The 12,015-nt window shown below is 38.8% G+C and overlaps 1 protein-coding gene across 5 annotated transcripts in view; it reads right to left on the reverse strand.

The window, feature by feature from the left end:
- rap1gap2a (RAP1 GTPase activating protein 2a) overlaps positions 1–12,015 on the reverse strand; it is a 131,618-nt gene that overhangs the window by 88,149 nt on the left and 31,454 nt on the right. The window contains exon 1 of one of the 5 annotated variants that reach the window (XM_058413577.1): positions 11,712–11,728. The exons of 3 other annotated variants lie outside the window; for them this stretch is intronic. In XM_058413577.1, coding sequence (XP_058269560.1) covers positions 11,712–11,728 — 17 coding nt within the window. Of the gene's footprint in view, positions 1–11,711; positions 11,729–12,015 lie in introns of those variants that run through there. One more of the 5 variants, XM_058413575.1, reaches the window with a different exon arrangement.

Consider the following 12,015-nt stretch of genomic DNA (forward strand, 5'->3'; position numbering starts at 1 on the left):
AGAATTGAAATTTTGCAAAAAATTTGCATCCACATATGAAGCATATTCGGAATACGAACAAACCGAACCGAAAAGAACGCCGGCTAAGTTACGTGTACATCCAGGAGCCATTCAAAAGCCAAGCGAAGCGAGTTTACGAATTTTACGGTTTTTTTTCAGTCAGTGAAATCTGAGTCAACCAACATTGCCTTCAGCATGCGTTCAAAAGCTAGGTGATATTTTGGGTGTTTTGTTGACAGATTGGTGATATGGGCGGCCTGTTCTATTTTTTGCCCAAGCTTGGTGGCACGACTTCCTGTGAGGAGCCTTGACATGGAATGCTTGGCTTGGGTCAGTTCTTTGTAAGCAGCCATACAGTTTACATACGCTTCATATTGGGAATATTGCTCATATTTTTGGGCGGCTGGAACGGATTATCTGTATTTACATTATTTCTTATGGGAAAATTCGTTTTGCAATACACATTTTCACCTTAAGAACTCGCCTCTAGAATGAATTAAGTCCGTGTACCAAGGTTAAACTGTACATGTTGCGAGCCAAGTACATAAATTCGCAACTAAACTGTTGGTGCTTTCAACGTTTTGATGAACAAACAGCATTTTTATAAACACATTTTTATTTCTGCTGAAAATCCTCCTGCAAAATGTTTACCAATAAAATCATAGTGATAAATGAGGTCAAAAACTGTGGGTCATGTGACCAAACTTGACTTGTATATGTAGGGAAAAAAAGTTTTTAATGGAACTAAAAAACCTGAAAGGTCACAAAAGGTCATTTCTTCCTCTTTCCTCGTAAATGTTTATTTAAATTCTTTTCATTCTCTCTACTTTTCCCTCTTTCACACTCAGACTAGATCAAAATTCATTTTTTCTCACCCGCAATCACACACTGAGAAGGATCCTTGTCTTATCACTTGGCACGTCTCTTTGATGAAAAACTACCTTTTTTTTTCTTTTCCATATCTGCAGCTTGTGTGCTGTAGGTCTATGAATTCAAGGACATCAGCTCATGTGCTGTATATTTGTTCGCACACACACGCACACACACACACACACACACACACACACACATACACACAACTGGTGGTGTTTCCAACAGCAACCAGCCTCCAGCTTTTCTCAGAAGCCAGAGCGCTCAGAGCACACAACAAGAAACGAGCCGGTGGAGAGCCTTTTACAAACAAACCAGGCTGAAGTATAACCAGGCTTTGCCCCCAGAGGACCGATGCACATCTGATCACGAAGCAGACTAAAAAACATGGACATGAACGTCTCGCTCAGGTTAACTTACACGCTCTCTAAAGCTTATTATGTAATGCGTGCTCAGGATTTGTGCACCTTTAGCTAGCTAGTGTAACGTGACACTATATATAACTGCAGTATTATAGCTGACATCAGCACCACATCCAGTGCATGTTACATACAAGCTCAAATATTCTTGTATTATTGTGTGCATTATTATTATTATGAAGAAAGATCCAGCTTGAGAACCCTTTGGGAAAATGTGTGTGGGGAAACCTGTCAGAACCTGTTGAGTCTAAATTCTGGGAAACAGACAGGAAAATCTGGTTGAAAATAAGTTTTTCTGATAGAGAAATGTACTCCAAACTGAGAAACTTGGGGTTCTATATAGAGTTTTAGAGTTCTAGCTCCAAAAAAAAACTTTATGCCAAAAAGGTTCTGTAGTGACATCAAAGAAGTGTTTGGGCTAAACTTTTGCGTTTTTACATTATTCTATATGCTATATTTTGTAAATATTTTGAAAAAAGTGGTGGCTCAAGTGGTTAAGGCTGTGGATCCATTGTTGGACAATTGAACAAGGCCCTTACCCCTCTCTGCTCCAGGGGTGCTGTATCATAGCTGCCCCTGCACTCTGACCCCTAACTTCCTCAGCTGGGATATGTGAAGAAGATGTATGTGTGGCGATAATAAAGGCTTTGTGTCCTCAGTTCTTCTCTTACAACAAGAAATTACTCAATGACTTATGAATTAACTTATAAAAGGTTCTCTATAGAACCTATTTATAGGCTACAAAGAACCCAGTAGCATTCTTTTGATTGAAAGGTTTCTATATGGAACATATAAATTCTAAATAGTTCTAAATATGAAACAACCAATAGAACCCTTTAAGGTTCTAGAGTTAGGGTTAAGGTATATAGAACCTTTTTACTAATAGTGTACTTTAAGGAAACAAACTTATTCCACCAAAATGACATGAAATGAAATGACCTCGCCTTCGCTTTCGGTCTTCGAACATCAAGTGTGAGATCATGTTACTCTTCTGGGTAACCATTAAAACATTCAAACACTTCTTCAACAAACACTTTGCTTAAAGATGTGTAAAACCTTAGTTAGCTAAAGTCTGACATTCTCGATTACAGTATTCCAACCCATTTTCATCATAAACAAACAAAGACAGGCAATGATTGAAATTCAAAGCCAGAAATATTATATTTTATTTTTGCCACAACAACAACTACTCACATTTGCAAACCATGTGACAGAACATGAGACTACATAAAAAAAAAATGACTGGCTAAGTAACCCGAGAGGCAGCTTGCATAAGACGGCACAATAACTAGCCTCAGTTAGAAGGAACTGCTGACAAAAGAGAAAAAGAAACAGAGAGAGAGAGAGAGAGAGAGAGCGAGAGAGAGGGAGATGGGGTGCTCACAAGCTCACCCCCCCCCATCCACATCCATACGGTTTGTAAAGCTTGAAAAGGAGTCACCTGCACACCAGTCTATCTGATTTTCTGTAGAAAGCCAGCAACAAGCTGAAAACAAGAAATCCTCCCACAAACACGACAGCCGAAAGAGTTCGATTCAAAATTGATCCAAAATGTCCGCCGTCATCAATGCAGAAGACAGAAGATCACTTAAACGCTTTGAACAGACGAGAACAGACATTAAGAATGTTAAGAATAATGAGAAATTTTGGGGGAAAAAGTAAAGAAATTAGTGAATTAGTTCAGCTCATGCTAATGTTAGCTAGAGCAGAGATCAGTGGAGTGAAGACACGACCACGAGGCTTGAGTTTAAAAGCAGTGAGTGACTTTTACTTCAGGCTACGTGACCCACTGATGCTGATGATGCTAATAATCAAAGTAGGAACTCATTTCCTATGTTGTAGTGGAGAAATGTTGGTTTTTTAGTAGTAGTATCAGTATATTAGGTTATAAATATAGCAGGATGTGTAGCTTCTTACACTGAAATTATGATTTTTAATGCCAAAAAAGTTTTAGAAACTGTGACCATGTGAACTGTTTTTCCAGGCTGCCACACAAATTTACACAACCAAGCCATTTGAGAAAAGTACAGTCATTTTTCGTCACTGTGACAATCACCATTGATTGTACTTGATCATAACAAAAGCGATTGAAGTCGTAAATCGTCATTCAGTGTCACATTTCCAGCACATCATATACCGACAATCGCTACAGTCACCTCCGGTGTCTGTAATTCTTATTGAATGCCAATTCTTATCTCAAGCACCTGCCCCAGCGCTAGCATGGTGGCTCTGATATCCGATCGATCATCACAAATGAGCCAGATTAAAGGAGTAAAGCCGACGTTAGCAGATTTCCAGATCAGAGATCGAGCCCCCAGGGGTTCACTGTTCTTCCAGGAATCGGGAGGACACCCACAACATCGTCCTCGTTCATGGGCGGTAGGAGACTTTATGGGCTTTTTAAAAGCCTCATTAAAACCCAGATAACAGATGGAGCCACTCTCAGGTCATTGTGAGCTGTGTCACTCGGGAAGTGAATGGGGTAAATATTTGGCAGGAGTGGCAGGCAGCTGGACGAGAGGATCCATACATCAAGGAGAGATTAAAACCATCTACGAAGACCTGGACCTGCTCAGCAGCACAGAGGAGACTTGCAGAGCTGAGGAAGGATGCAAGTTTCTCATTCAAATCAATATGCTATGAGAGTCCAATCAATTTGATATTAGAATTTATGTGCACAATACAAAAATCGATCACTTTGTGTAGCGATTATCCTACAAAGGGTTGCAGGGAGCCTGGACACTATCCTATGGTACTTAGGGCACAAGGCAGGGGACAGTCTGGACACCCAGAACAGGGTGCCAAACCATCATAGAGTACAATCACACACTATGGACTATTTAGAGATGCCAATCACAACATGATTGTCTTTCAGACTGGAGGAAACAGGAGGACATGAAGGAAGGACATGAAGGACATGAGGAAGACCCAAATAATGGGGTAAAATTGCAGAGGCAGGAATCAAACCCTCAACCCTTGAGGTGCAAGGCAAACCTGCTAAGCCTCCATGCATTTTTATAAAAAATTGACATGCTGGTAGCTGTCATATGATAAGGCAGAGCTAGCTGATGGAAAACCTCCAAGTTGAAATTAGAGAGAAAACGTTAAGTGTTGCTTGAGTCTTGCCTCATGTTTGCCAACAGGTAAAGATTCCCAAATGTCCCTTTTACCAAAGGGCTAGATGTCAGGCTTGTAAAGCTAAACATCTACAGAGACATTTTTGGATTTGTGTCACTTTCATCATGGAGATCTGACAATCCTGTAAGTTGTTTTCTTTGAATAAGGTCTCTTACTCTCTCTGATTTGGAGTTTAACTCAACTTACTATCTAGGTCAACTCAGTAACAAGAAGATTTAGCTTTCCTAACAAAGACCTCGAGCAAACCTGAGCAAAGGGACACAGGACCAGACCCCATACCCTGCATCTGTGAAGCACCAACACTACCACACTACCATAACACCTGCCATTAGGAAACACACAGAGTATGATTTAATGGAAAATGGTGAAGCAATCATTACCAACACTTCAACTGTCATTGAGCACTTTTGCCTAGATAACAAGCCTCTCTAGAGTCTAGTTCATTTCTGTAGGAGTATTATTACAGTGCTAGCTGTTGACGAGGCACTGGAGATTCACTCTCATGTGGGAACTCCTCTACTCTGCACAACACAAGGCTTAATTCCCTCTGGTCAAAAGTAAAGATTGTGGATGTGGTAGAATAGCATTGTTTGCTAGCCTGACCATTTAAACCAGAAGCAGGAATCAATGTATCACGTAGGCCGGATTTGTGCACTGTGACCATACAGTAAATGTGTTTTGATTACAAATGATTAGTCTTTTTGAACAAGTTATCAAGAATTGATGAACAAATTAGGGAACAAATTGCTGTCATTTACTGCCATGCCTTCAGTTCAGTTGCCGCTGATGAGCTTTGCAAATTGCAATCTTAAATTGCAAACTGAAACGTCAGTGACCCGATCCACACCACAGGGGATTCCTTGAATTATTTGTGTCAAAGCTGGGTTTCAAACCACTCTAGATCATCAAGAAAGCTGTGGATTTTGTGAATCATTTGAAATAAGACCAAGGTAGAATAGAAATAGCCTTTATTTGTCACATATACATTACAGCACAGTGAAATTCCTTCTTCACATATCCCATCCTTGGAGGTTGGGGTCAGAGCAGAGGGCCAGCCATGATACGGCACCCCTGGAGGAGAGGGGGTTAAGAGCCTTGCTCAAGGGCCCCAACAGTGGCAACTTGAACCCCTGATCCTCTGGTCAACGACCCAAAGCCTTAACCACTTGAGCCACCACAGCCCCATCACTTCTCCCTCATTCAGTGGGTTAGGGATTGAATCAGGGAATCATTTGAGTCAAAGACCAAGCTTCACTTCTCTCTAATTCAGCAGGGTTTTACACAGTGAATCTTGTGAATCAAAGAGCAATCTTCACTTCTCTCTCATTCAGTGTGTCAGATTTGAACCATTAAATCATTTGAGTCAAAGACCAAGCTTGACCCCTCTCTCGTTTAGTGGGTCAGGGTTTCAATCAGTGAATCTTCTGAATCAAAGACCACGATTCACTTCTCTATCATTCACTGGGTCAAGGATTAAATCAGTGAATAGTTTGTGTCAAAGACGAAGCTTGACTCCTACTTCAATCAGCAGGTCAGCGTTTGAATTAGTGAATCAAAGACCAAGCTCTCTCGTTCAGTGGGTCAGGGATTGAATCATTGAATCTTTTGAGTCAAGATTAAAGTTCATTCCTCTCTTATTCAGTGTGTCAGGTTTGAATCATTAAATCATTTGAGTCAAAGACCAAGCTTGTCTCCTCTCTCGGTCTGTGGGTCAGGGTTTCAAACAGTGAATCTTCTGAATCAAAGACCACGATTCACTTCTCTCTCATTCAGCAGGCCAGGGTTTGCTTGATTCATATCTCAATCACCAGGTCTATAACTTATGTTTTCTTTTATTGGTTTTAAATATTTGTTCTTTGTATGAGTGGCATAAGCAATTAAACTTGTGCTGAATCAGATTCACACCCTACCTTATGTCTCACTTAATTGTGCTGAACCGCACTGAGTAATAAAGAAGATTAGATCTACAAAGTACCAGATCTGACCTGTGCTTCTTAAATCAGTGTATCCTGAGATCCTGAGAACTCATGACTAAGATTCACATCAAACTGAATCAGTGAGTTAAATGTTTTGTTCTCTGACTTAGTGTTCGAATCTGATCAAGATTAGCTTCTTTCTCATTCAGCAAATCAGAGTTTGAATCAATGAATCCTTTGAGCCATGAGTGAGATTCATTTCTATTTCATTAAGTGGATCAGTGCTTAAATCTGTGAATCATTTGAGCCATGAGCCAGATTCATTCCTCTATCATACAGTGGATAATCATTTGAATCAGTGAATCCTTTGAGTCAGAAAGTGATCTTGACTCGTCTCTCATTCAGTGAATCAGTGTTTAAATCAGTGAATTGTTTGAATCATGAATGAGATTCACTTCTTTTACATTCATTGTGTCAGTGTTTAAATGAGTGAATCATTTGAGGCATGAGCACTCTTCTCTGATTCAGTAGATCAGTATTTGAATCAGTGTTTGCATTTTAAAAACCGATCCACACCCGATGAGTCAAGTGGTACTGTGTGCTGGACTGGGTGTGAAAGTCATTTCTAATCACGATTTCTGTCATGAATTCTTCTACACTGAAGCTGAAGCCACAACACCACCTGGACACTGGCGTATGCTTTCAGTACACTAAACCCATTCAGTTCAATTACTTCCTCTTTCTATCTCCATCAGAAATGAATATCTTTGTCAGCTTTCACAAACATAAACTCTGTGCAGTTTATCGTTCATTTCCACCTCTAAAACACATGTTTTCATTCACAAAAGTCTCAATAATTTACCAAAGTTGAATTTTAAACCGAACTTGATACCTGACTTTGCAACAATTCTACGCAGATCTGTTTAAGCTAAGAGAGTTGCGATAGTGCTCCCTCTAGAGGACAATGTGGGGAAATGCATCATATTTTGATGAGGAGAAACATTCACACTCTTCATGACGCTGTTTCCATCTAGTGGTCCACAAGAGAAGATGAAATCCAAAGCGTTTGCCATAAGACTGTATTCTTTAATACTGAACAACTAATAAAAGTGATTGTGTTAGCTTAGTGGTAAAGGCATTGGCCTGTTGACCAGAAGGTTGTGAGTTTGAATCCCAGGTCCACACAAAAGCTGCCACTGCTGGGCCCCTGAGCAAGGCCCTTAACCCTCAGTTGTATAAAATGTAAGTCGCTCTGGATAAGGGTGTCTTCTAAATGTAAAAGTGCTTTATGTCACGTAACAATGCCTCATGTGGTTAAGGCTCTGTGTTGCTGATTTGGAGGATTAGGGTTCAAGCTCCACTGTTGGGCAATTAAGCAAGGCCCTTAACCCTTTTTGCTCCAGGGGTGCTGAATCATAGCTACCCCTGCACTCTGACCCCAATTACCTCAGCTGGGATATGTGAAGGAAAGAAATCCATTGTGTTGTAATATTTATGCAGCGATAATAAAGACTTCTTCAATTCAAATATATTCTATTAAAGTATCTGTTTGTATTTTGTGTAATAATGACCATTACACAAAAAATACTCTATACTAAGATCTTCTTTCTGATCACAATTATTCAGGATGACGCTGTACTGATGCTTACATACACCGATGTGAAACCGTTAAACTGACCTTTTGAAGTCTAGAGCCATGGAGACATGTGTCAAATGATTAGCTTGATAATAAAGAATAATGTATGACTAGCATGTTTAATCAATAGCCGAGTTTATGGCCTCAAGTTTATTGTGCTATTTTGCCCCCTGGTTGGAATAAAACTGGCAGAGACAAATTGCATTTAGAAAATTACAATTTGGAAAATTTCATTTTTAGCTTGTCCCTCTGAGGAAAATCTTAAATCTTCGGTCCTGAGGTGATCCTGAGCGCAGGTTTTTTTTGCTTGTGTGGAGTCTTAGATGTCCATGTCCCAGAAACCAAGGTGTACTGACTATTGCCTTCAAATTCTTGTTTTTGGACATTGCTTTTCTCTTATACCTTTAAATTTGTAGTATTTTTTATTATATTTTATCATAGTTTATTTGTTATATATTTTTAATTTTTTGTTATATTTTGTATCCTTAAATTCTAATATTTAGTATTTTTTGTTATATTCCTATTTTTATTTTTTCTATTACCTATGTTTTTGGATACTGCTGGAAGTTGTAAATTTCCCGCTGGGATGAATAAAGTATCTATCTATCTATCTATCTATCTATCTATCTATCTATCTATCTATCTATCTATCTATCTATCTATCTATCTATCTATCTATCTATCTATCTATCTATCTATCTATCTATCTATCTATCTATCTATCTATCGTTCGTAAACTGCCGCTAGCTATTCCTAGAGTGTATTATTCCCTCATTCCCAGTGTTCCTCTGAAATCCTCACCGGGATAAAGAACTTACTGAAGAAGAATAAATGAATGATAAAATGTCCTGTACATTCCTGTGGTGATGTATAGAAATGTCTAGAAAAAAATGAAACCAAATGAATAAGCGTACTGGGAAGAAAATGTTTCTCTCAGAAGGTTACCACATCCACCTGGAGATAAAGTCTCAGGACATTATAAATCCAGGTGGTGTGTGGGAGCCTGCGTAGGTGCTCCTGAATATAGATGTATCTTTGTGCAGCTACTTTATGCGCTTTTTCTTTGTCTGCAGTGACTAATGGGCTGTTGCTCTGTTTGTGTGTGTGTGTGTGAGTGAGAGAGAGAGAGAGAGAGTCTATGTAATGTGTACTAGGAAAGGGAAAGATAGTAAGCATGTGACTCTAATTGCTCTTGCTCTCTAATGGCTCTTTTTTAGGACTCCTGCTGAGGTGGCGAGAAAAACAAACCCTGTCACGAGGACTTCTGTGTACACACACAACACACACAATGTATACTGCAAACACACACACACATACTCACTCTCTCTCTCTGCATGAGGAAATACTTTGTATTAATTTTGAAAATATTATTCTGAAGGAAAATAAACAATACTGCACACCACATGCTAAAGCGCTCTCTCTCACACACACACACACACACTCTCTCTCTGCAGGAGGCAAATTTTTATTGGGGTGCCAATACTTTTGAAAACATTGTTTTGAAGGAAAATAAACAATAAATGAATCCCCACATGCTAAAGCTCTCTCTCTCTCTCTCTCTCTCTCCCTCCTTCCCTCCCTACTTTCTGTTTCACACACACAGAGCTCTGTATTTTTTTTTGGGGGGGGGGGTAAATTGCGTTTTACCAATGCTTTGTCTCTCTCTCTCTCTCTCTCTCTCTCTCTCTCTTGTTCATAATTAATAACAGGAACTGACTTAATTTTGTTGAAGTTCCACAATAGGATAAAAAAGCATGCATCCTTTATTAATAAATGTAGAGGAAGACAACAAGGTTAAAAATGCTAGCACTGTCAAGTTGTTTGAATCGGTATAAACACTGAAGGATGTGCTGTTATAGGAAAATAATCAAGACTGAGGTGGTAACAGTAAGTCCACTACATCACACCATCCGGTCAGTAATTATTTGCCTCAGAAAGCGTGTTTTATTCCTTACATATTCCATTACATTTTGGAATGCTAGTCAGAATGTTGCAAGGACGTTACTTTAAAATTTGGGATTGGTTCTCCATCATGTTTGATCATGATGCCTTTGGGGCATGTTATTAAATAAAAGTTGTCTCGAATTGGCCTTCAAGACCATCCCATTCATCCTGTTTTTATTTAGAAGGTCTGAAACTCAGGGTCTGGGAAGTGAAATGGTGAAATTATGATCCCAAAATGAAGCCACACCAAAAGATCTCTTCAGAAACAATGAACTCGGCTTTATGAAGCACGATGCCCTTGCAGAGTCTGTTAATAACTCGGTCATTATAACACGACATCCTTGTCATTTGTCTTCGGTTAACAGCTGCACATGGCAGGAGATAATTATATCGCAGCTCACGTGATGTGATTTCTTATGACAGCATAAGCAGCTTTATGAAGAGAAGGCTTCGTTTAGGGCGTCATCTGCAGCCCACTAAACGCTTCGCTTTCTATCACGTCAACAGGAAGCACTGGAAAATTCCTCTGTTGTGGAAGCTAAAGGAGAGTCTAAAATGGTGTCTTAATCCCCATTCCCTATAAACAGCAAAGTGTATTTTTACTTTTAGATGGTTGAGTGTTGGCAGACAAATCTGTTTAGTACATTTGGGACTTATATTTATAAATATAACTCAAAAATCCTCACAGAATCTTGTCAGGTTCTCTCATGCCAGTTAATAGGAACAGTTATAGATATAAATCTTCAAATAAATCCTCACAGAAATTGTGTCAGAGTTGCAACTTGTTAGCATGAGCAGAGAAAATGATAAACTTTTATAAATATAACTCATAAATCTCATAAAAATTGATAATATTTCTGAATAAAATTTTAAAAATCCTGTCAGAAATCTTGTCAGGTTCGCTCATGCTAGCCAGCTGGTTAAGCTTTATAGAGTAATTGATAATATTTCTGAATAAAATTTTAAGAATCCTCTCAGAAATCTTGCAGGCTCCCTCATGCTAGTTAGCTGGTTCATCTTTGTAGAGAAAATTATAAACATTTATAAATATACCACAAAGTTCCTCTCAGAGGTTTTGTCAGGTTCGCTCATCCTAGCTTGTTTGTTAGCACTAGCAGACACAATTAAGGATGTAACTCAAAAATCCTCTCAGGAATCATGTTTAATAGTTAGTGAGCTAGCATTAATACTAATAATTCATAATTTAAACATGTCTGAATATGACTTCACACAAATTAAGTCAGCTCATATTAGATATCTAGTGTTAGCAGTGAGAATTATGAATATTTATGAATACTACTTGTCAGGTTAGCGGTTAGCTCATGGTAGTTAAGTACTGCTACAAGATTATAAACATTTGTGAATATAACTTAGAACTTATAATATAGAACTTAGACACGCCCACATTCTCATCTATGGCCTTTAAGCCACACCCACTCACAGCTACTCTTAATACCAGACACATCCTCAAAAATACACCTTCTCTAGTTTTTCTTCTCTAAAAAATATAAAATATATAGTCTCTAAATGAGACTATATATAAAATATTTAATACTTTAAATATAAAACATAAGTAAAATAAAGTTTCAGCTACTTATTCTCTGTTTTTGTGTCCTCCTTCATTGCTTTTTTATCAAAAAATCCTGAGTGCAATTTTTGCTATAGGCTATTTCTGCTCTTAAAAAAATAGAAAGAAAAGCATGCATGTCCCTGAGCAAATAATGAACACACACACACACAAGCAACACAATCGCATCTCATAGTCTGAAGCAACATCGCACCACTTACCAGATTTTGCGAGGCATCTTCAGCTCTTTAGCAAAGACTTTGTAGAGCAACAGCAAGAGGCACGGTTCATCTGTGTCCTCTCTAATAACACACACACACTCTCTCCCTCTCTCTCTCTCTCTCTCTCTCGCTCTCTCTCACACACTTTTTAATAATTCAGACAGCACTTATCTTTATTACATAGACAAAAGCTCTGGCATAAACAGCCCCACACACACACACACACACACACACTTCATTATGCTGTATATTTGAATGCTGCTCAGTGCAGCAGGTTAAAAACGGACGACTCGCTTTGTAGTGT

This window comes from Hemibagrus wyckioides, linkage group LG17 (genome assembly GCF_019097595.1).
Source record: "Hemibagrus wyckioides isolate EC202008001 linkage group LG17, SWU_Hwy_1.0, whole genome shotgun sequence".
Classification (NCBI taxonomy): Eukaryota; Metazoa; Chordata; class Actinopteri; order Siluriformes; family Bagridae; genus Hemibagrus; species Hemibagrus wyckioides.